This window comes from Pundamilia nyererei, unplaced genomic scaffold, assembly GCF_000239375.1.
Source record: "Pundamilia nyererei isolate P.nyererei 1_Seehausen unplaced genomic scaffold, PunNye1.0 scaffold00010, whole genome shotgun sequence".
Lineage (NCBI taxonomy): Eukaryota > Metazoa > Chordata > Actinopteri > Cichliformes > Cichlidae > Pundamilia > Pundamilia nyererei.
In genome coordinates, this window is record NW_005187411.1 from 6,897,278 (window position 1) to 6,921,722 (window position 24,445).

A 24,445-nucleotide genomic window follows, 5' to 3' on the forward strand; every position below is an offset into this window, starting at 1 on the left:
GTCACAATTTAATGGAAACACAAGGGGCCACCCTGAAGTGCTTTCTAATCCTGGATGTGCAGCGAGACTGTTATGAAATGACGGGGTCTCGGGTGAAATGCGCAGCTTTGGCTGGCCATTTTTTAATTTATTTTTTTCTCAAGCTGTCCAGTAATCGACCGTGATGCATGCTGGTTTTATCTAATCGCCTCAATTAACCACAAAGGAAATGAGACAATGGTCTGTTTATTGAGGAATTAGAAATTTCAGGATTTGATGCCATCAGCATAACTTACAGCGAGGGTTTAGTACAGTAACAGTATCAGTTGCTTTACAGTATGCTGTATACAACGTCAGCAGCCAGATCTGTGAAATCTTTGGAAGATGCACAAAGAGTGATTGAAATGAGGAAAGAAAGATAATCTTTTTTTTTTTAAAAAAGACCAAAAACAAAACAGTAACTTACTTCTTAGACTTGTGCACAAAAAATAATCTACCTCCAACCATAATGAAAGTGTGCAAGTCAAATGTAAATATTGATTTTTTTATTACATAAGGAGAGCTGCATGTGATAAGGGATGGCTTTTAATTGTGTCATAAAAAGCACAGTCTGATTACCACTTGCTTCAGTACATTCGACTTATATATATTCTTTAACCAACACACCACTGTGACAGCAGACATCGCCATACTCTGAATTTACATAATCTGAAATCTCACGTGATTAGGATCAATACAGAGAAGAAAAAAATAAGTTAGGTTGGTAACAAAGACAAAGCAATAGGAATAATAAGAAAAAAAAAGGTGCACAAGCTCTCACACACACACACACACACACACACACACACACACACACAAAACAAAGCTTCTTTCTTTAGATCATAGTTGATTTAACACAGTTATACCCGTGCAGGTCTTCCCTGATCACTGCTACCATAGATCTGTTACAGGTGAAGACAATAGATATTTTATGATGGGCACTTGACCAAATAGCACGGTGCACACATGGGAAAAATGGCACATATGCAAGGCTTCTTCAAACACATGTTAGCAAGACACTGAAGCGTTTGAAATCTGTGGGATTACAAACTTAAATTCAACAAGAGACAACACAAGCAGACGGTGCTAAAAAATATTTATATATATATATATATATTTTTTTTTTTCTATTTTATTTTAGAATTTCAATTATGTCTCCCCCCCATCCCTCCCCCGACAAGTGTGGAATCAAAAATAGTTCATTGTTCTTCAGTAAATTGTACATTCATAAGCGATAAATTGGCATCTCAGGCACTATAATAAACCCTGTAGTAAAGTGTTTTATTTCGCCAAAGGGAGTAGGAGTTGTCAAACTTCAGGAGATAAGTGCCTTCACCTGGAAATTCGTGGCTCCCCCCCTGCACGGACAGGTGGCTGTCCTGGCGGTACACGGGGAGGATTTCAGACAAGTTAGAGTTGGTGTGAGTTTTGGAGCCCTTCTCGACGTCCCCGTTGCCGACGGGCCCTGCAGAAATCACATGATCCACAAAGTCAACACACCGAATCGTAACCCCAGTGGGGGGAAAACATATAAAAGTACAACTGGCGTCGGCGCCTGACCTTCAAGCTCCTCCTCTTCGTCCTCGTCATCGCTCGACTCGCTGATATGCACCGTGATGGACCGGCTCGTCACAGGAGTCCAGTCAAAATAGATGCCGAAGCCAATGTCGTAGCCGTCTGTGGCAAACTCCCAGCACACTTTATTGGCTTCGGGCACGGTGGGCACATGGACCGTCATGATGTCGCCTCGGTACACGGTCACCATGCTGTCCTTCTCTGTTCGGAGCTTCACCTTTAACTCCTTCACAGCAGCAGATGTCCAAGTTGTCGGGGGGTTCAGGGGCGGCATCTGGGCTGCCATCAGAAGGGACACGCGGCAGTGACTTTAACAAGATGTGACAGCAACTGCAACACTTTAACCAACTCATTCTAAGATGGCAAAATCTCAAGCAAATACTGTGCACGCACACTGCAATTAGCGGGACGTTTATGAACCCGCAGAGTCAGAATCACTGCTGAACAAAGCAGCTGTCACTATGGCACACTGCAGGTCCTCACCTTTCATCTCGGCGGAGAGCTGACAGCTCCCTGCACTGCTGTTCTCCTCGCCTCCTTCCCCCAGGGCCAGCTCAGCAGGGGCCTCTTCATTACCCTCAATATGCGCACACGTCAGGGTTATTATTGTAAAGACTTAAATTGTTAGACTATGCCAACTTGTTTACAGCTCACCTAAGCACACAGTATTACCTACCTCAGAAAGACGTCCTGAATCCTCCTTGGTGTCATCCATACTGTCTTTGGACTGAGTAAAGCTCTCTGAAAGATTTGTATTCTGCAGCCTTAAGTAAAGAAAGAATAGACATTTTAAACCAAGATAACATTCAGACCACCCATCTGCATAGCAGCTCCATTTAAAAGCCGCAGCAACAGGTTACCTGTCCGGTGGCGTGTTGTCGCACTGTTTGGCTGTTACTCCGGGGAAAGATGAGAAAGACAGTGATGAAAGCCGTGACTGGAGCTGTGATGTAGCCTCTAATCTCTCCATGGCTGTCCTGAGAAGGCAAACACCTCAGTCTGCGTGGCTGCAAAAAGATGAAACCCCGCCCCTCCCAACCACAGGGGAGGGAGACGGGTGAAGCTAGCCTCCTAAAGCAGGCTGTTTAAACTAAACAAGCTGCCGTTTCACATAATAAACCCCGTCAACCGCAGTATTGCCTTCTGATTTAACAGTTAAAGCAGTAGCGACGAGCTGTGTTTACATGTGCGTGGAACTCTAGCTTCATTAACCAGGCTAGCTGTTAGCTTATAGCTCACGCTAGCTAACCAGCGAGCAGTTAAAAGGACAGCCGAAGCTGCGGACACAACACCCAAAAACTTATCTCACCACAACGTAGCGTCGAAAATATGATGTGATTTTAGTTTAATCAAACTCAGGACATGAGGTAAACCGCCTCCATATCCCTGCAGTCATGTGAGGGACCTCTCCACAGTGCTGCCGCTGCTGCTTCTGCTGCTCAACAGGAAAAAACAGACCCGGATTTTTTGACACTTCCGTCTTTTCTCGGAAAATCAGCGAATCTGCATCCTTACCAGGAGCCTACTGCAGCTCCTCTGAGGACATACGCCGCTGCTTAATATTTAAACCAGTCTAAAAGTATACGTCCCAAAGCCAAATCATAAACACATATTATTTAACAAAATCTAACAACTATCTTTTTTTTTCAGTTTTAAGTCTTTTTTCTCATGATACAGTACTCTGCAAAGGTCTTGAGGCACCCGTTAAAACGTGTACATACATGGAAAGACAACATGTAAGACAAAAGCAGAGTTTGTACAACTACAGCTCTCTTAGACAAGCTTTCCTGTTATTTCTTTAAGCAGTCTTTAAAGCTCTTCTCTAGATGTTGGCTGTATTTTTGTTCCATTCCCTGTCAAGATGATCCCACACTGTTTCAATATTGTTGAGGTCCAGGATCTGGGGAGGCGATCCATGACTGACAGTGTTCCTCTGTGCGTAGTATGCTCTTAATGCATTGGCAGTGCATGTGGGATCATCGTCATGCTGAAAAATGAAGCTTTTGGCAATCAAACCTAATGTTGTTGCATTAATTTCAACAAGATCCCCAACACCACTGGCTTAAATGCCAACCCAAAGTATGACAGTGCCTCCACCGTGTCTTGCAGATGGCTGTAGACACTCACTGTTGTACCTCACCCCGATCTCCTCTGTATGTCACATCTGGATTCATTACTCCATCGGACCTGTCTTCAGTTCATTTGGTGTGTAATTTGGTATGCTTCAGCTGTTTCTCCCCATTTTCCTTAAGATAGGCTTCTTGACAGAAGTCTTTCCACTGAGATCTTTACTGACAAGGCTGCAGTGAACAGTAGATGAAGGTCCAGGTTTTTTTTGCAAGAGGCTGCCATCACCAAAGTAGCTACAGATACAACTTAAAATTGGTTCTTTCCCAAGTCGCCTGTGCTGTATAGAGACAACACTTGTTCATCCATGAGTGCATTTTTTGATGCTTTAATGTTTCATAGGTCAGTGTTAAGTGGCTTAATAGAGAAAATAAAAAAACATATTAAGCTTGAGATTTTTGCACAGCACTGTAACTGTACTGCATAAAAGTATCTGAAGTAAACCTATCTACATTTCACAAACTTTAGTGAGTCCTTCATGTTATAAAATGATTTTCATTCAAAATTGAAAATGTAACACAGTAATACAAATTTTGAATTGGAAGCACACTGACCAGCCTCATTATTTAAGACAGGTAACAAAAAGCTAAACAGACTTTTATTTACTTTTTAATTTTTCGTATTGTTATGTATTCTTTCAAAATGAGACATGGTTCCCCAGCAGATTTTTCCATCACAGAGACTGAGTTCACGTATTAGTGATTTTAATGCTGTGGCTGATCAGTGTGTCACTTTGCTGGTGTCTCCATCTGGGATTTATAAGCTGCAGAGAGGCACTGTTGCACAGATTTACTGCTTGATAGAAAGCACAGCAGCGGGGTCTCCCTGATCTGGGCATCCATAAGTGAAATCCAGGGAAAAGGCCTTTTTGGAATAAAGTTGAAATATATAAATATTATTTAAATGAGATATATGACAGTTTAAAAAACAAACAAACACTGATCTACTCACTCATCTGAGAGAAGAGAAGATGCATAGGATGAATTGATGAAACTGTGTGCATTTAATTGCACAGTGTCTCCACATTTTTCTTTAAATATTGATTTAATTAAGAGGAGAGCCTCACTGGATCCCAGACTGGCAGAGGTGCAGATATTCAACAGGATATACAGCACCGCACACACCCAGTTCAGACCCAGAGAAATACCTCCTACATGTGGAATCAAAAGGTACAAACTAAGAACAGAACTTGTTTAACTGAAGCTCATGCAAAATACTTTCTGTCACATATGAAACAAAATGAAAAGATGCTGAAGTGACATACCTTTCATTGTGAGAGGACACGATGCTTCTATCAGCAAAGGATCTGCTAAAGCTGAGGCCACATGACTGCAGGACAGCCAAACATCCACAGTGTCACAAGAGACAACGTCATACTTTGGCTTCAGGATGTAGTCGTGTCCAAGAAGCTTAGCTAATCTGAGACAGTAATTCAAAAGAAAGCGATTCATTGACCCAACCCCCCCAAGAAATGACCAGTCCTTTGTGTGTGTGAATATGGCTGTACCTGGTGACGGGAATGGCAGAGGTGAAACTGTACACAAGGCAGTGTTTTGCCAGATGAGAGCGGAGATCAACACAGACTTTTGGGATTTGAGAGGGCAGACAGCAAAGGAAAAGAACATCCGCCCATGCTGCCAGTCTGCGATTGTCAAAGAAACATTCAACTTCTGTATGGACAAATTCCACTGAAACACAGAACATACAACGATCTTAGCAAACACTTTTTTTCTTTTATCAGTACACACGGAAGTTTGGTCCAAGTGCAATTTAGTTAAACCAACACATGCTTAATGATTAACTCAAGAATACCATAGAGTCACAACAAGCAACCAATAACTATTCATAGTCTTAAAAGGGCATAACTGAAAAAACAAAACAACAACAACCTAGCTTAAATCTGCTCAAAAATGCATCTGGGTAGCTTAAAAATGTAAGAGTGAAGAGAGTCATTAAGGAAGCGTATGGAAACCCCTCAGATTACCCACTATCTGAAACAAGGAGCTTTAGCTTCTCATCCCTTAAGCCAGCCTTCTTCTGACTGGCTGCCCCTTGCAAACAGAAGGTTTGACCATATTAGTGGTATCCACTCTGAGTGATATCATGAGGAGCCAACAGTAGGAAACCTAGCATTTATAGCCACATGAACAGCGATCTTTCACCTCACATAGATTACTTCAACGAAAGAATCTAATTATTTGAAGCTTTGACCATGTCTAATATGAGCATCCACCACTGTAACGCTCTATAAACACAACAGAATAAAAAGGAAATAGGTCCACCACTTTAAGATTATGTGTCTCATGACATTTAAATCCTGTCACAAGAAATTATTATACTCATATTGTATACAGCATTTGTATTCTATTTTATTCAATTGTATATAGTATTTTATTTTTATTTTATTATATTCTATTGTGTACAGTATCTTATGGCTATTCTATTCCATTGTTTTTTCTATGCAACTTTGCACTGTCCACTGCTGTAACAAAACAAATTTCCCATGCGTGGGACTAATAAAGCTCATCTTATCTTAAATCCACTGCATCACAAGCATTTTTCTCAGATTTGGGCTTTTTGTGCGTGTGTACCTGCTAACTCTGGTCTCCTAGTGGAGATCTTAATATGTGAGGGTTTGATTTTGGTCTTTTCAAGAAGTGCTAGGCACAGCTGTTTTCCCAGATGGCCCATCCCAAGTATACCCACGCGGAGGTCGTCGTGCTCTCCTGGTGCCACTGGCTTTCTGATTTTCGCTGTGCGCCTTCTGATGGCACATCTATAATACAAATGAATGGAGTAGCTCAGACAGATTAAAATATACTCAAATGACTGCAAGACTATACGTGTGGGATGAGTTCACCTTAGCGAGTCAATGAGCTCACACACGAAAGCTGCGTGCGCGCACCCGCAAAATGTCAGTCCAGCCGAGCGCGCCCGGAGGTAAAGTAACTTCTTTTCGTCGTCAGCGAGCCCGCTCTCAAAACACAGAGTGCTCAGGTCGGCGACTATGTCCGCCATCACCAACACTCTTTGAGCACACAGTTAAAATGTTAAACCCCTTAAAATAGTCCAAGTCTACGCTCTTAACACTTTTCAATGGAGATTTGGGAACCAGTTCTGTTGCCATGCCAACTTAGCGAGGTTAGGCTTTCAAAATAAAAATCACTTGAAAGACGGACGTATAGTTTTCAGAATAAAATATATAAAGCAAACGTTGAAATATGATGCTAACACAACTCCTAAGGTTTACAAAAATGTCTAGAGTCTAAGTAAATAAACACCAACCAAGCACACTCCAGTGTTAATTTCACCGTTTTTATTTCTCCATCATGCTTTTAATACAAATTCATGAGTCACCTGTACATATATTTACAAGAAATAATACTCTTACCACATAACCAAAAAAGGAAGAAAAAAAATAAAAATCAAGACTTAGCAACACAATTGATCACATCAGACATCAATATATAAACATATAGCTTAATAACAATTAAAAAAACAAAACTAAACAAATGAGATTATCAGTACATTAAGACTTTACTTATGGATCTTGAGTAGATTCACTTTGTCAACAATTCAAAAATGTGAGCATGAGACTGTAAGAATAAAGCAGTTTTTAAATTTAAACCGCAGCTTCCTTTTTTTAAACAGCAGCTTTTGTGAAAATTATGCAACACTAAAATTGTGAAACCTTAGAACAAGTCTGGATAATCGTCCCATCTCTCACTTGTTACGCTTCGACTCAGTTAAAAGTGCAGATTACAGAGCTTTACAAAGATGCAACACATTCAGTTTCTACATTTGTTCTCTCATATTTGCACGAAATGCTGCTCATTAGGAATATTTACAGTAAATAACAAGGCCCACATACAGTACATCTTATATAAATTAAGGGTCATTACACCTAGAATATTAGTGTTTGCTGACACAAAGTAGGATAAGAGAACGCAACCACACAATCTGTAAACAGCTGTTTGAAAATGAAGCAGATGAAAGGACCTATTCCTTCATTCTTAAGCCTTTACATTTTACATTTGTATGGTCTACCCTACAACATAGCATCATACACAATAACATTATAAGTGCTGCTCAAACTCACCCTTCTTCATCCATTTGATTACACGCATACAGTTGAACAATGTTGATGACCATGAAGGCACTGTGAGGCATGTGATAAGCTGACACAAGCTAAAAATCACAGTAGCTCAAACTGCCACAGGATGAACACCATTTTATTTACACCGGCACTCACTGTCCACCTTTTGCCTTCTTCAAAAGCACAACTATTAAGCTGTAGCTGCTGCACAGTCATTGTTTCAGTTTTCCATAAGGCAATGACACTTACTCGTCGCCCTGCCTCCATTTTTGCGACTCCTCCTGACGTGCATCGGGGTGAATCTGGTTTCTCATCCCACCCAAGACATTTGAAGTCGCCTCAGTGGCCATAATGAGTGGCTTGACTACTGCAGGTGGAAGCTGGCGGAGAACTCCACCGACTGCCCCAGTCATACCTCGCTGCTCGTGCTCCCGGGTAGCTGTGTCGTAGATGGTTAGTGCAGTGTCTGTGATCCCCTGTGGGAACATTTTGCAGTCCTTAAAACATCTTTTCTTTCACAGAACTGAAGGTTTTCCTATTTGTTTTTGTTTTTTTTACCTCTTTCACCACAGTGTAGGCTTTGGCTACACCTTCTCTGAGGTCGACAGGCTGATGAGCCAGTCCATAATGGGAGATCCGTTTTACCCTCTTTGTGTCCCTCTCATCAGGCACTGGAGACACCATGTCATACGCCGTCTCAGCGGCTGCCTAAAAACAGAAAAAAAATTATAACAGACAACAATTAATAGATTTTTCTACGTGCTTTACAGAAGGAAATGCATGCAAATATTTTATTAGCAGCAGTGGACCAGTTTACCTGAATAGTCCGCACCATCCTGTTTGTGAGCTCCAGGGCAGCCATAGCTGTAGAGGTTCCAAAGGAAGCCGTGCCGCGCTGAAATCCACGGACTATCCGGCCATCCTTCCTGTACTGTTCAATCGGGAGCCAGACCAAATCCCTGAGTCCGTGAACTGAATATGAAAGAAAAAAAAAACAAAACACAACATTGACAGAGGAGTAAAGCAACTGAAAGTCAAAAGCTGGACCTCAGCTCTCATATTGGAAATGACTTTCACAGCAGTTTCTGTTCCAGATAGTTTTTTATTAAAGAGAAAGAAAGTGATTAAGGCTGATTCTGAAATGTCAGCAACAATAAAGAAAATTTTGTCAAACAAGGAAATGTTGACTCAAGGAACTTTTCAGAAATTAGAAAGTTGTTGGGCCAAGCACCAGGCAACTCCTTTACAAGTCAATTAAAATGAGAGAACAACAAAAATCAGACTAGTTAACAAGTCTGAACGTAAGATAACAGACAGTTCACTGACAAGTTAAACAATGTCTGTACAAATACAATTTGGGAAAAATTGTGATTTTTTAAATCTTATTCTTTCATATTAGACAAAGTATAATAATAAAGTGTAATAAAGATGTGCTAAGGTTATAGGTGTCAGTGCTACAGTCCACAGCTAATCCATTCAGTTCAGTTCTACACTGTGTTAATAATTGCGCAACAGGAGCAATGCTTCGATTGCTAATGGGAGAGTGAGGCAATGTATAGGAAGTTAACATCCGAGCTTCAGCAGCTTGGAGACGCTTCTCTTTAGCTACAGCAGCAGCTTTCATTCGCGCATTTCCAGCAGTTTGAACCATTATCGATATCCAAGGTGTCAGATCAGAACTACAAAAAGTTGGACCTGTGCATTCTTAAATTTCATTTATTGCTGGCATCTGCAATACAACTGATACACATCAGTTTATTCTGCTGCAAGTAGCTAACACGAGCACTGCTTAGCTTACATGTTAATGTTCATAGACCTGAGCAGATTATGGTTACACACTGCTCAGCTTATTCATCAGTGTGATCTTACAAGGCCTGCTAATAACTGTTTGTCTACATAAGAACACTGCAAATCTACACTTGTTCACAGAGCTGCCACTTGTGTTCCTTTTCACTGTGCTTGTTTATATCCACTCACGGGAAAGAGTGTGTAATGTTGCTGAGGTATAACTGACAGTTGATGTGCACTGTACATTAACAAACATTTGCATAATTGGATTAAATAACTAGTATTTCATGTCTTGATTAACAAGAGAAGCAACATTTAATCATGTAGCACATCCCAACTGGCCAACAAGAACAAGGTACAGCAACAGCCCTGTTCTTAACAAACACAGTAAACCATCTGAGATGATCCCTTGAACTGTTACACTTACCCAGTTTTACCAGAGTATGAATAGGTGCCACACCACTCAGCAGTCCTTGAAGCTGGTTTGTCTTTATGTCATTTAACCACTCATTTATTGCATAGGAAAAGAGCTTATCCACACCTAATAATCTGAAACACAAACAAGTATTACTTTAATACGGCTCACTGTGTGCGAATTATGTTTTTGCTAATTTATTGTCTCATGAGATACATTTTGCGGTATACTTACCCCTGCCTGTAGCACAACTGCCTCAGTTTGAGTTCTGAACAATTCAGCTGTGTCAGCCCGAAAATGATCCCTGCAAATGTTCCCTGGAACGAGGTACTCATAAAAATCATTCATGAAGCACTCATAACATAACGTGGAGTTAATCAAGTCCTCTCTTAGACAGTTACCTGGTCCATAGACACGTGTTTCCCATGGTAGTCCAGGCGAATGGGAACCTCAGAAGTAAATCGAAACTCCCTGTTAAGATGACAAGGGGTTGCTGAACACAAACAAGCAGTTTGGAAAGTTAAACGGCTTAGTGGTCAATAAAAATAACCTCTAACCTAAAGAAGATGGGTTGGTCTGTGAAGGGAGAAGCAGAGGCTTCACTGTCATTTGCGTCTTCCCTGCCGGATGTAGAGAAACCGTTTTGGCTCAGTCGCCTCTGTGCAGGCACCGAGATGATTGGGGCTGGATCCTGGCTCCCACCAGCGTGCTTGGAGAAGCTGCAAGAGATCTCTGGGGCAGCCACTTTCTTTGTGGTAACACAAACCGCTAAAACAGACAAAACGTTAAAGATGCATGAGATAAAAGTAGGAGTCATGATAATTATACAGTTTTGTGGCAATCTTACCTTCTTGAATAGGTGGTGAGAAAAACTCAACTTCAGCAGCAAGACTTGTAAAGAAGTCTCTCAAGAAGAACAGTGCATCCTTCAAATAAAGAAGAAGCTATCACTTAAAAGATAATGCTCATTGTTTGCCAGGGTTAGAGAAATAATTTGTACCCAACTCTCACCTGATCAATATTGAGGCGAAGAGGCATTAGAGTGACCCGTAAACAGCACTCTGGGGGAGCCTGGCCTGACTCAGGACACATGTGCATCGCCTTGACTGTCAACTAAGACAAAAAGCGCACACACATGGTTACGACAGGACAAAACTTACCACGATTACAACGAGTATGATGCTTTCCTCACCATGTTAGAATGGGCTTTTCGGGGCATTTCCTTGCTAGAGTACAAGTAGAGGAACTTGTTCATCTGGGAGGTAGCTAGTCTGTCTCGAATCTCCAAGTCCTGCACAGAGAACACCTGCCGGGACACTGGCTGGTCCACTGCTGGACGCGACACCGCTGAGATCTGGGGGTACACCTCGTGCTGGAATCTCACCTGAAGAAGCAGTAAAAGAAAAGCTGAAGAAACCCCAAAGGGCATTTCACAAAATAATGAACATGTATTTCTGCACAGCATAACTTTACCTTGCTGAGTTGAATCTCCATCAGGACATCAGGATTCCTTCCCTTTCCACCACCAACCCGCCCTGAAGCCTTCGCTTGTCTCACTGGAGTTTGAGATGGGGAGCTATGAGGTGTACATCTGCAAGACAGAGTAAAGACCAGAGTTAAGTAAATATGTCTTCCTTTTAACAAATGTAAAGAGAACCCAGTTTATGACTCACCCCCGGCTTCTAGCAGGAGAAACTATGGAGCTCACACTCCCGAAGTCTTTTCCACCATAAAGATGCCAGATGACAGAGATCTCCTTAATGAGGTAGCGAACCTCTGGGATGGGAAAGTTGGCTCCACGGCTGGAATCACTTCCATCCAGAGGCTGACTGAAGTGATCGTCTTTGACTTCTACTGGCTCCGAGGATAGCTGCTTCACCACCGGCTCCTGATCTCGATCCTGAACACACATTTTTCTTACAGTCAGGCATAAACAGGTTTTGTAAAAACAGTCGATCACTATGCTATGTAGCCTCTTCAAGTTAAGGCTACACAAAAATATGTAGCCTTAACTTGAAGAATGAGTACGTCCCAACCTCTCCTCTGGAGCTCGGAGTTTCCAATATACAAAAGTCGTCAGTCTCTTGGGCCAGATTAGGGGCTGGTGTGATGAGAGGAGAAGGAAGCATGGGGTACGGGGGGCTTAAATCTTGGCAATTCCCACTTTCATCTGGGAACAGGAACAGGTCTGAGCGAGGTGGTTCTTGGTCTTGAATCTGCTCCTCAGGTGTGCCTGCAGTGGTGTGAAATTCATAAAGTAAAGACTCCTCATGGGTGAAACACTTTTTTACCTCACTGAGCGAAGTATTTACCGTTCTGCTGCGGCCCTGGTACAGGCTGCCCATCAGTCTCTTCCATAGCGTCACTCATGAGATCCTGTAACATCTGCTGCTCAGTCTCAGCGAGGAGCGAAGTCTGAGATGGTGGTCGGCCAGAAGCCTCCATCTGTCCAAAAATACACTCAGAATAAACTTGTGCATATGGTAAAGTTTGACAATTATGCTTTAACTGAGTGACACTGCTGACCTTGCTTTTTTGTGTAGTGCTGCTGTGCTTGGTCTCTGGTTCAGCTGGGGGCAGCAAGTCTCCATAGCTGGCTACATACTGTATGAGGTTCATGAGGGCAGCACAGGAGTCCGAACAGGTTCTGATATGGATCACATCACTGGAGCAGCGCAGCTCGAATCTGGGCTCCGACTATCACCCAAGAGACAGCGAAAACAAGTGTTTGTACAAGCCTGTTTTGTCTGTTTTTTAAAAATGGGAATATGAATAATTAACACTTACCAATTTTCCATCTACTCCAGGTTTGACCGCTGTTATCCTCAGCTCTAAGGTTCCCATGTCTACCACTTGGACATAATCTGTGACAAAAAGAAAAAGTCAAAATTTGTCAAAGCTTCATGTAAAGTCGCATTCAACACCGTTTCTGAAGTCAACTTACCACGAGCTAGATTTACAGAGACAGCATTACTTTTATCTGAGAGGAACAGAGCAGCTTCGTCCAAAATGATCCTGGAAACAACATATTTTACTAAATAATGTAACCTCCACACATTTTTGTATTTCAGAAGAAATCCAGTTGCTTTTTCACACCTAAGTGTTGATGAGGAGTTGTCTAGAGAGACGCTACTGGAGATGCTGAATGTTTCCACAACCAGCAATGATCTGAGTGGCAAGTACAGGGGTCTGCAAAAAACAAAATAAAATCAAGCGTCACACAAGAACACACTCGGATAATAAAATCAGCCACCATTTAGTGTTTTGTTCTACTTCACCTGTAGTCCAGAGAGCAGCTCCATAGGTGCAAATGCAGTGTGGTGACAGACGTAGGAGGAGCGTAACCCAACACGGGTTCATCAGAAACATTCAGAAAGTCAACAATCTGTTGTAGACAAATCATCAGTAAGATTATGAATACCTGATGTTATTGCACATTTCTTCTGTGCTGTGTAAACACATCATATGAAGGTCAAATAAAGCTTATATGACAGCAGCCTAAGGCAGTTTGTTTTACCTGGTCATACCAGCCCAAGCTGGGAGGGACCACTCTGTGCTGGAGTGTAGCACCTCTCACCCCAACAGCAACCAGAAACTCCTGCATGACGGAAAATTAGAAAGGAGGGGAAAAAAAAAAAAAAAAAAAAAAAAAAAAAAAAAAAAAAAAGGGACATCACAGCGAGCACATTACTTCTTAAATTACGTGGAATTTTTTTAATTTGCATACAAACATACAGTGGTTTGCAAAAGTATTTGGCCCCCGTGAACTTTTCCACATTTTGTCACATTACAGCCACAAACATGAATCAATGTTATTGGAATTCCACGTGAAAGACCAACACAAAGTGGTGCACACGTGAGAAGTGGAACGAAAATCATACATGATTCCAAACATGTTTTACAAATAAATAACTGAAAAGTGGGGCGTGCGTAATTATTCAGCCCCGAGTCGATACTTTGTAGAACCAGCTTTTGCTGCAATTACAGCTGCCAGTCTTTTAGGGTCTGTCTCTACCAGCTTTGCACATCTACAGACTGAAATCTTTGCCCATTCTTCTTTGCAAAACAGCTCCAGCTCAGTCAGATTAGCTGGACAGCGTTTGTGAACAGCAGTTTTCAGATCTTGCCACAGATTCTGGATTGGATTTAGATCTGGACTTTGACTGGGCCAGTCTAACACATGGATATGTTTTGTTTTAAACCGTTCCATTGTTGCCCTGGCTTCATGTTTAGGGTCGTTGTCCTGCTGGAAGCTGAACCTCCGCCCCAGTCTCAAGTCTTTTGCAGACTCCAAGAGGTTTTCTTCCAAGATTGCCCTGTATTTGGCTCCATCCATCTTCCCATCAACTCTGACCAGCTTCCCTGTCCCTGCTGAAGAGAAGCCCCCCCAGAGCATGATGCTGCCACCACCACCATATCTGACAGTGGGGATGGTGTGTTCAGAGTGATGTGCAGTGTTAATTTTCCGCCACACACAGCGTTTTGCATTTTGGTCTCATCTGACCAGAGCAGCTTCTTCCACATGTTTGCTGTGTCCCCCACATGGTTTATGGCAAACTGCAAACGGGACTTCTTATGGTTTCCTGTTAACAATGGCTTTCTTCTTGCCGCTCTTCCATAAAGGCCAACTTTGTGCAGTGCACGACTAATAGTTGTCCTATGGACAGATTCCCCCACCTGAGCTGTAGATCTCTGCAGCTCGTCCAGAGTCACCATGGGCCTCTTGGCTGCGTTTCTGATCAGCGCTCTGCTTGTTCTGCTGTGAGTTTAGGTGGACGGCCTTGTCTTGGCAGGTTTACAGTTGTGCCATACTCCTTCCATTTCTGAATGATGGCTTGAACAGTGCTCCGTGGGATGTTCAAGGCTTGGGAAATATTTGCGTAGCCTAAGCCTGCTTTGAATTTCTCAGTAACTTTATCCCTGACCTGTCTGCTGTGTTCTTTGGACTTCATGGTGTTGTTGCTCCCAATATTCTCTTAGACAACCTCTGAGGCCGTCACAGAGCAGCTGTATTTGTACTGACATTACACACAGTAATCACTCTATTTAGTCATTAGCTCATCAGGCAACGTCTATGGGCAACTGACTGCACTCAGACCAAAGGGGGCTGAATAATTACGCACACCCCACTTTGCAGTTATTTATTTGTAAAAATTTTTTAGAATCATGTAGGATTTTCGTTCCACTTTTCACATGTACACCACTTTGTGATGGTCTTGTGGCTGTAATGTGACAAAATGTGGAAAAGTTCAAGGGGGCCCAATACTTTTGCAAGCCACTGTATACACACAGCCACATAAGTGGACTTATTTAATAAGCAACACATAACAAAACAACATTTCTCTTCCACAGAAAGGGTTTAAAAATGTAATAACCACCAATAATGAAACATGGCGATTTCTCAATTTTGACTGGGAAGTAGATCCAAAACTGATGGACAATATGAGTGCAGAATAAAGCCTGCCAGCCTTTAAAAATAACTCAAACATAAGTACTTTATGTACAGAATGTGACACTTGAGTCTGTAGTGGACTTGCTGAAGTGGTTCACAACAAATCTGTGAAATACACACACAGTCCTCTAACTGTTTTGAGTATCTGACCTTGATGTTGCGTTCTGCATTCTGTGATGAGATTTTGACAGCGACAGAAACCATGCTGCGAGCTTCTAAACCGATACCCTCCGAAGGCGTTGACAATTTTTCTGAAGATGTTTCTGACTGGTAGATGGTTGGCTCTAGCCAATGAGGATGTGTCCTGCATGGCAATTTGATGTCTGAGACAGAAGTGCCTCCATCTATGAGTCCTGGGGATAATAACAGATTGAGTCATCAGTGAAAACGCATACAGTCGTGCCATTAGTACAGTTCTAGACTGTTACCTATACTTTTATATATTTTTAGGTCCCATTATCACCACATATCACTCATAACATCATAAGACTAAGGCAATAGTGATATTACACACAAACAGGAAGCAGCTTACCTTGGTGATACATGCAGATGCTGCTGGTGTGAAAGCAGATGTAGTGCTGATCTTTAAAGCCTTCATACTGAGTGACGCTGAACAAAACGGCATTTTTCACCTCCAGCCAGAACTCGCCATGTTTGTTTTTCAGTGTGGTTTTATCCTCCTTCTGTAAAAACAACAAACTCAACTCCAATGTCCACATAACAAGCTATCCACAAATTTCATTGTTTTTTTGGTGCACTTTTTTTTTCCCCAGGCAGAACAAGGGTGACCACTAGAAGTGCAACACAGGGGAGATTAAGTCTGGTCAAGTCGCTGCAGATATTGAGGACTACCACAGCAGCAACCTGTCCATGCTGTCTTTAGTGAAAGACACAATGGGAGGGGCCCAGCTGGCTGGTTAGCAGCAACTGAACTTTTAAAGCTGGAGTGAGGGGACTGGCCACTTTTAAATCAGTGATGGATGTTGTCGATAAAATAAAACTGACGTCAAATATATTTGGCCAGCAAGCCAAAGTAAAGCCTGCGTGTGGAAAATACTGAAGGTTACCTTGGCATTAGCATGAAGACACATAAGGCCATGATTGACACTAAGATTGACAGAGAAAAGGCTCTGGGAGTTCTTGCTGTGGGCTTTGGGCTTCTTCTTCTTTCGAGATCTGAAGCCCAGGTCAGCGGCAGGCGAGTAATAGTGCATGTTCTCCTCCTCTGATCCACTGGTCTCCTCTGCAAAGACAACAAAACACCCATTTATGAGCAGATAAGTTGTAGTTTAAACATGACATCATAAGTGACTAAAGAATTAGGTGAAAACACTGTTCTGTCGCACCCTCAGGACCAGTGGAGCGGAACTGGCTAAAGCTGTCCTTGGAGTAAGTGTTGATCAATTGACTGGCAACAGAGAGCCCAACTCCATATGGCATGTTCTCTACAGTCTCCACTGGGGATGGAGCAGTGGGCTCCCACAGCAGAAGGTCATTGTTTATCCTAAAATATTTAGAATATGGATAAGAATTATTAAATGCATAGAGAAGAATATGCAGCTGAAAGAGTTTTCCCCTGATATGACAGTAGCTGGTGAACCTCAGGTCCAGTAATAAGCAATGTTAACTGGCTGTTAAAGATGTGTGTTGTAGATAAATTAGTTAAATTAAAGATAAATAAATAAGAGGCAATGAAGTTGCTCTGGGTGAAAGCCAAGTGACCTACCTGTTGTGTAGTTTTTCATAAAATGCCTTGCTGGGGAGTGTTAGCTGCACATTAGGGAAACACAACTCAAGGATGAACCGGGAGTTATTCATCGTTTTTTCCTGGAACACCGTCATCTCACCGACATCACCAGGAATGACCATCTGGAATTACAAGATTATAATAGTAAATGTAAACACAACTCTGTCACCACCTGTTTTGTCAGCAGGTTAGGTACGCAAAGCAGAGCTATTGTACACCTTTGCATAAAGATGCACCTGCCACACATGTAAATATATTACCAAATATCCTCGCTTCCCAATGCAAATAAATCAACCTGTACATTTTGCTCCAGCTTTGGACCAATGCCATTAACAAAATAGCAACACCTTTCAATTGACAAAGAAAACTGGAAAAGTATTTAAAACAAAACAAAAACACACGAAGGACTCTGGACATCAAATGTATCTTTCAATAGTATTTTTTCAGTGTATTAATGCCTACATCACTTACTGCCTTTGGAGAAGCAACTTTGTGGATTAGAAGTAAATGTAATGAAATACGTGCCTGACTGGTGAAGGTGATGAGAGTGACACAGTGAGACAGAATGGAGAAAAACAGCAAAAGATTTGCATGTAAAAGATGAGGGAGGGGGGCAAGAAGCACAGAAGGTACGCTACTGCAGCTTCAACAGTGAACATTCAAAACTTTAGCTGTGGGGGAAGGAGTGGTGATGCTGTGATTTCATATTACATGTAAGATGATCACTCGGAGAGAAAGTTAGGCAAGATATACACGTTTACTGTAGCTGTGTCATAAGAAGAGATTTAAAGCAACAGATCTAAAACTCATAATTTAGCATTGCAATAACATGCACAGCAGCAAAACATCACTTTGAGCATCTTTCTTACAACTATAGTGATACAGACCTATAGTGATAGTTCAAATTAAACATTAGTGAATTATTCCAAAACTACCTTGTTGAACGTTATTCCCTGTTGCTCAAGTCTGGCAATTCTTTCAAGGAAACATCAAAAAGCAGCACAAAAATTTGGCCTCACATGCAAGTGTGTGTGTGTGTGTGTGTGTGTGTGTATATACACATATATATCTGTGACTAATGACTGTGGAAACTCTGATACAATGTTCCACAATCTATGAATGCACAATGGGTTTTCCCACTGGTTACAGCTCGTCTGATATAATTGAGTCTTTCCAGCATACACATGTGTCACAAGCTTTCAGTTTCCACATTACATTAAACTGAATCAGATTAGGAATGTCCTCCAGATAACATGTGTGTCAAACAAATATCTGGAGATATAAATCTTAAAGACAGATGTGAGCTGAGAAATGTTCAGCTTTCTGCAGAAGCATCAGAAAGCAGCCGTTTAGTGTGAGGTTGTCTGGTAATTATTCACTGTAGTTTTCAGGTGCAGGGGCTACAATGCAGATTTAAGATGCTACAGTATGAACAGTTAAAATCACAGAGACAGTCGTGTCAAGAATAGGTTAACTGGACATTGTTGACCCATAACCTACCTCTTCATTCTCATACATAACCCTACGTGAAGAAAAGGGTGATGGCTCTGGCTTCCCAAAGTCACATACATCCTTCAGTGAATGAGCAGCCCCTTCCTCCTCCTCTTCTTCAAGAGAATGGTCCTCAGCCCCCTCATCTTCAGCTGTCACACGCTCAAGGATGGAGTGGACTGCAGTTGGGTTCACCTTGAGCACAACCCTGCCCAGAAAAATGTAGTATTACTGACACTGCTAAACAAAGAGATATGTATACTGGTTGGTTATGCGATCTTACCTTGGCCAATCAAATTTTACACTTTCAGATGTTGTCATGTCTCCATCCATCGTGTGTGACACTCTGAGGAACCGGGCAGCTGTTTGATCGTCCTCTTCCTGGAACCTCCCTGTGCAAACGGGTAAAAGTAAAAACAATTCAAGTCCAAGTCAACAGACAATTAAATCTTCAGAGGAGCTTTTGAAATCTTGACACACCAGTGAGTTCCTTAAAAGTGAGCTCCATTTTGGTTTGGTCAGGTGAATTGCCACCCATGAATTCGGTTTTCAATTCCAGCTCTTCCAGCTCCAAGTACAGCGTTTCTTTCTGTAGCGACTTCTTGAACCAAGGGCCCCTCTCTTGATCTGAACGCAGATCAGGGATGGGGAAGCGCACAGCAATGCCCAGCACTGGTGCATTAATTGTCAGTGACACATGACAGTTGGCAGGAGTATGGCTGTCATCAAGGAAAACCTCTGTAAAAGCCTTGTGCTGTGAAATTTATGAAGAAAGCCAAAGATGTAGATTAGATGACTTTCATATATGCAAAGTACAAAGAATTGTGAATTTTCTATGTATTGACTTACTGTTTGTTTTTTGTAGGAGAAAAGCAGTTTGTGCCTACACTAAAACCTCAATGTCAGAACATATACACAAAAAGCATAGGCTTACATGATGGACCACACTTACCAAGCTGACAGGTTTATTGTAAGATGTATACATGTGGGAGGCCATCGCCTCTGTGGTTGCTAGTTTCTGAGGCTGCAGTAGTGAGTTTAGGCGGTCTACAATACTGATGTCCAGCTCAGAGTGCACAGGACCCAGCTCCACCTGGATCTCAGCTTTCCTGGGAATGGTGCTGAGACGCACCTGGCCGCCCTGCACAGCGAGGCAAAGGGTTAAAAGTAGAGGCCAGACACTCATTGTGGAGGAACGGCATTTGATTGTTAGAGTGTTGTAGTTTCATATTGAGCTAACGGATGCAGTTACCTGAGGACCTCTGCGCTCAGCCTGTTTGTAAAGCAGGTGAAGGCAGGTGGTAAGCGGCGCATCAGCACTGGCTTTGGTGTCAAATGTCAGCAGCTGAGGTGTGAGAGAAAAACTAAAGTGAAACACTAATGTCAAGACAGCTGCACCTTTCAAGTGTTCTGTATAAATACATATACGCAGTGTTCAAACATCCAAAGCGTTATGCAGTGAGAGATGTACAAAGCTTAGGCTTGAAGGTCTCACCTCAGTATATTGAACTCCTTTTTGCGAGCCACCAATAACAGCCTCAGAGGTGAACAGACACTCTAGAAACTCCATCTGGTTCAGGGTAATGTCAGTGCTAAAAGTCCTTAAGTTGGATCCCTGCCAGTGATCATAGTTTAACTTCAGACCCTGGCCTACAAACCTGCAAACATAAGCCCAGGTGATTCAGGTGATCCGATTCATTCACATGCTCATTCCTTCAGAATACAGGAATTAGTTAAAATTAGAAGTGCACCTGAGGTGGTCATGAGGACAAGCCTGATTAAACACCGCCCGAGACTGAAGGAAAGCGGCTGGCTCAAGCTGTCCTGGGCCCACCATGCTGAAGAAGTGTGCAGCCATGGGGCCAAGAGGACTGGGAGCAGCATGTGGTGGCGGCAGCGGGTCAATGTGGAGGACTGAGACAGCCAAACTGTCCAGTGTCAACCTCAGCACCAACTCTGGCCTTGACTCATCACTGTGGGTTTTGGACGAATGGGCTGAAACACAAACAGCAAATAATGTCCAGCTACAACCATGTACATGAACACAAAGGGGGAACTGATCTTGGGAATATTTCAGCATAAGTCTTTTGATTGAACATAACCTGTTCAACAACTGCTGAAACTGTTTGTTTCACACACTGGATAAACTGAGGGTGAATGCATAATATATGTTTATGTATCTATTAATTTACTGTAGTGCTTACAAGTTTGCCTCAACAGTTTCTGAGGCAGGTGCGAATCCCGTGACTGGAGGGGAGTTTCACAAGTCTGCTTCTCTCTTTGTCGTGGTACGTCCATATATTCGTCCCACAGAGCCTACAAAACGCAGATGAAAATGAAACACTACTATTCAAAATATTTATTTGTATAACTCATTTTTCCTGTATGAGATCACTAACTACTGAGTTTCCAGACCATTCAGAGTCCTTAATCTCACCTGGTTTAAACCATATTGAACGTTTCTGTAAGCATGATCACACAAATGAAGGCTTACTGTTGCATTTGCAGAGGGAGATTCTCCTGGTGAGGCAGAGTAGTTACTGGTGAGTGACAAGTCCAAATCAACAGTGGGTGGTTCACCCAGAGGAGGCAGGGATGACAAGCTATGAGACATGTCCATGTCAGCCATGGAGAAAAACACGTCGTCTACATTAGCAAAACAAAAAAGATAAAAACAAAAACAAAAAAACAGAAAAATATTCATCAGAAGAGCTAATCAATCACCAAAATCAAAGAAAATGTAGACATTACAGGATGGTGCTTCAACTCAACCTCGACTCGACACAGTTCTGGTTGTTTGGCTTTCAAAGAGGTCAGGATCTGCTCCTGGGACGGCAGTATCCTTCTTTAGGCACCGGTTCAGTTCCATATGGAGGCGATACTCATCCTCCTGCTGTATTGGGCGATTTTTCCTATCCTTAGTCCATTCCTGTGCACCTTAAATGAAGAGTTAGAAATACACTTACATTCACAATTTCTAAATAACCCCGTAAGACCCCATCTGGTCCCAAAGTTCTCGAAAGAGAGTGGTTCTCACCTCCACCAGAGAAGGCTCCAAATAAGTCCAAAAGAAGGTGAACTTGCCGTGGGGAAAGCAGAATAATCAGTGTATCGATCTGTCCAACAACATCCAGCTGAGAAGAAAAGTTGGCAAAATTTTGTGAATATTACCCCAAAAGTCTGATACTGGATAAACAACGTGGGAAATTGTTTTCCTCGTAAATCTTTGTGATTCAAAAATAGATAATTTACCTTTGCACCAGGCATCGCTAGGTTATTTTTGAGAGTGAGGGACAACTCAATTTTGCCACAGAGGCTGCCAACCTGCACAGGTTCAAAAGGCGCTGAAGAGGATACAGGCTCTGTGAACTGGGGATGCGGCTCGCATATTATTTTTGGATTCCAGCTAGGTGAGAGTTTTGGCTCAGTTTCCTGCAAAATACAGAAAGACTTGATTAAAAAGGCCACATGCATATATACAAGTCTTACAATGTGAAATTTGCTACACTAACCGATGGAGTAGGTGACGATTTACAAGCAGCGCGAGACGCATCAGAGAACTCGTCCCAGAATACAGTAATTCCCTCCATCTGCACGTTTTTATGTGCAAACGTGGTTGGCTGATGCACATTGACACTTGAACTCTCCTCACCTGTTTCATCGCAGTACACAATCCTGAAGAGAGACGGTATTTGTCAGGGGAGATCAAGTATTAAAATACAAACTTCTCACTAAACATCAGCACCAGTACCTCCCCATGCTCAATATGTTCAAATCTTTGACCATATATACACCAATTTGAAGTATATTATCTTATTGTGGAAACTGAGGTGCCACTGACTGTCAAAAACTTACTTTTTGATTCGAATCTCAAGAGCGATTCCAGTTTTAGAATTTTCTGGAATGTGTTCGACTCTAAAAACACTGTCCAAAAATGTAACTTTGACTCTTCGCAGAACTGTGAGAGAAGAAATTTAAAAGACATTGCTTTACACAGTATTTGTGAGGTAAACCTGCTGAATGCCAAAAAACACAGAAGCAATTTACCTGTTTCTATCGTCTCTGCAAACTTCTCCAGTCCTTCAAATGGCTGGAAGCTCTCTCCCATATCATCGGTTAGTTTCTGGCTCAGGCATTCTTTAGCAAGCTGCATGCTGCTTGTCATGAAACTGGACCAGTACATGGGTTCAACGCCAGATGCTGGAAGTATAACCAGCAGTGATTACCTTACTTGTCTACTCATATGTATAAAATAAAACTGTTTACTTTTACTAATTTTAAGCTTTTTCTCAGGTGTTGTAGAGGGACAAATATATATATATATATATATATCCTTACCCACTCTTGGTCTTGGTCTGAGAACCATCTCCAAACCCTTGATTTCTAGGGCACAGTTCTCCTGCAGCAGTGCTGCCCAAGGGACTGTCAGAGAGATGGTCTGGATGAACCCTGTGATTACCTCAAAAGGAGCATCTGCAGTCTCCAGTAGCTCATTGAGTGACTGAGGAACAAAATTTAAAAAAATAAAATAAAAAAAAAAAACATTAGAGGACCTCTTGGTTTATTTAACTGATAATTTAATCTGGCGTATTTTCAGCAACACACATGCACTACACATACCCATGTATCCAGTGGAACCTGTGCAAGAGACCCAGTGCCTTGATAAAGGTCTAGACTGAGTTGATCCAGACTAAGCTTCTCCTGCAGAAAGTTGCCCAGGTACCGATGCAGGAGGTACCTGCAGGCCCGCTTTTTAATGGACTCAGAAAAAGGCCAAGGCATCTTAACTTCAGCAGATGAACAACACACAGATAGTGTAAGGCGCCCTGATGCTCTGCACGTGCAATCCTACAGCTGCTTCAACAGCTACAAATTAGTCAGTGACGTTACAGCTGTGTCATCCCGTTGACCCGTCGAGAAAGCGTGACCTCAAACATCCTTCATCACCCCCAATCTGGTACACTTGGGAGGATGTGATGACACTCGGAGATGTGTATGGGGATTGGTCCGACTCCAGTTTGCTACGCCTGCAGGAAAAACATGCAAATGGTGCCACCCCCTGTGTAATTTGACACTTGACACAACAAGTGACTTAACATAAAATACTCGAAAACAGCAAGTTAAATTAATGCTAATGCTTTAGTTTAAGGTAGTTTTAAATTGCTTGCTAGCAGCAATGAGCGTTGTAATGTAGTGCAATCTAGACTGTCGATTTTTTTTTTGTTTAAGCGTACGCTGACCCCGTTTAAAGCCGGTGCAGGCCTTGGAAATACCTGTCAGCATGTCACAAACTTGATGGCACACATTTACCCATGGCTATATTAACCTACACAAAGCTGTCACGCAACGGCAGGAACTGCGCTTTTATTGTCGGCAAGACAAAGGCAAGTCATTGAGCTAACTAGCCGGCTAGCAAATATGACGTTAGCTAGCTTACCACCTCTGTGGGAAGAGTGAGGCAGCATTAGCATTGCCGGCTAACGTCAAGCTTGGCATTTAGCATGGGTGCTAACCCTAAAACCCAACACTAACTAAAGATATCTACCCTCATACGTCAGATGCAAACTGACCAAAGCGCTGCTTAAATACACACTGATTCTATAAGCAGTCACGCGTGGGATAATTTAAAAAAAAATTGAGGATATTAGTAGAGCTGTTAAATTACCTTCTGACTGAGTTGTTTACAAACACTTTCATGACTCCGCACCAACTACACGCTCCGGGGTGGGATTAGGC

General features: G+C 42.2%; 3 protein-coding genes across 6 annotated transcripts; all 3 read right to left on the reverse strand.

Annotated features, from left to right (window-relative positions):
- Positions 1-209: 209 nt before the first annotated feature.
- On the reverse strand, positions 210-3,086 carry tmed8 (transmembrane p24 trafficking protein 8). Of its 3 annotated transcripts, none has more exons than XM_005724060.2 (6): positions 2,903-3,086; positions 2,454-2,565; positions 2,270-2,357; positions 2,077-2,170; positions 1,579-1,872; positions 210-1,483 (listed from the first exon to the last, which is right to left on the reverse strand). In XM_005724060.2, the coding sequence occupies exons 2-6, from the start codon at positions 2,561-2,563 to the stop codon at positions 1,266-1,268; spliced, it is 804 nt and encodes a 267-aa protein (XP_005724117.1). In that variant the 5' UTR covers positions 2,564-2,565; positions 2,903-3,086; the 3' UTR covers positions 210-1,265. The 3 variants fall into 3 exon arrangements, with proteins under 3 accessions (XP_005724117.1, XP_005724116.1, XP_013763864.1); XM_005724059.2 differs by having other exon boundaries at positions 2,454-2,570; XM_013908410.1 differs by having other exon boundaries at positions 2,454-2,600.
- A 1,114-nt stretch (positions 3,087-4,200) lies between these two features.
- On the reverse strand, positions 4,201-6,853 carry noxred1 (NADP-dependent oxidoreductase domain containing 1). 2 transcript variants are annotated; one of them, XM_005724061.1, is made up of 6 exons: positions 6,581-6,853; positions 6,312-6,496; positions 5,228-5,408; positions 4,985-5,049; positions 4,672-4,870; positions 4,201-4,584 (listed from the first exon to the last, which is right to left on the reverse strand). In XM_005724061.1, the coding sequence occupies exons 1-6, from the start codon at positions 6,736-6,738 to the stop codon at positions 4,449-4,451; spliced, it is 924 nt and encodes a 307-aa protein (XP_005724118.1). In that variant the 5' UTR covers positions 6,739-6,853; the 3' UTR covers positions 4,201-4,448. The 2 variants fall into 2 exon arrangements, with proteins under 2 accessions (XP_005724118.1, XP_013763877.1); XM_013908423.1 differs by having other exon boundaries at positions 4,985-5,139.
- Positions 6,854-7,032: 179 nt separating this feature from the next.
- On the reverse strand, positions 7,033-24,436 carry atg2b (autophagy related 2B). The gene is made up of 43 exons (XM_005724064.1): positions 24,375-24,436; positions 23,330-23,736; positions 23,048-23,210; positions 22,757-22,909; positions 22,565-22,667; positions 22,222-22,384; positions 21,962-22,141; positions 21,747-21,843; positions 21,482-21,646; positions 21,204-21,355; positions 20,914-21,025; positions 20,461-20,704; positions 20,205-20,367; positions 19,962-20,054; positions 19,662-19,850; positions 19,190-19,463; positions 18,993-19,101; positions 18,719-18,917; positions 17,198-17,340; positions 16,818-16,975; positions 16,539-16,714; positions 16,004-16,154; positions 15,622-15,824; positions 13,537-13,617; positions 13,298-13,404; positions 13,116-13,208; positions 12,964-13,034; positions 12,807-12,883; positions 12,546-12,716; positions 12,332-12,464; positions 12,056-12,252; positions 11,693-11,919; positions 11,493-11,610; positions 11,212-11,403; positions 11,031-11,132; positions 10,867-10,945; positions 10,577-10,787; positions 10,421-10,490; positions 10,254-10,336; positions 10,032-10,153; positions 8,634-8,788; positions 8,375-8,524; positions 7,033-8,292 (listed from the first exon to the last, which is right to left on the reverse strand). Exons 2-43 carry the CDS (start codon positions 23,489-23,491, stop codon positions 8,062-8,064), a joined length of 6,222 nt encoding a protein of 2,073 aa, XP_005724121.1. The 5' UTR covers positions 23,492-23,736; positions 24,375-24,436; the 3' UTR covers positions 7,033-8,061.
- Between the last annotated feature and the right edge of the window lie 9 nt (positions 24,437-24,445).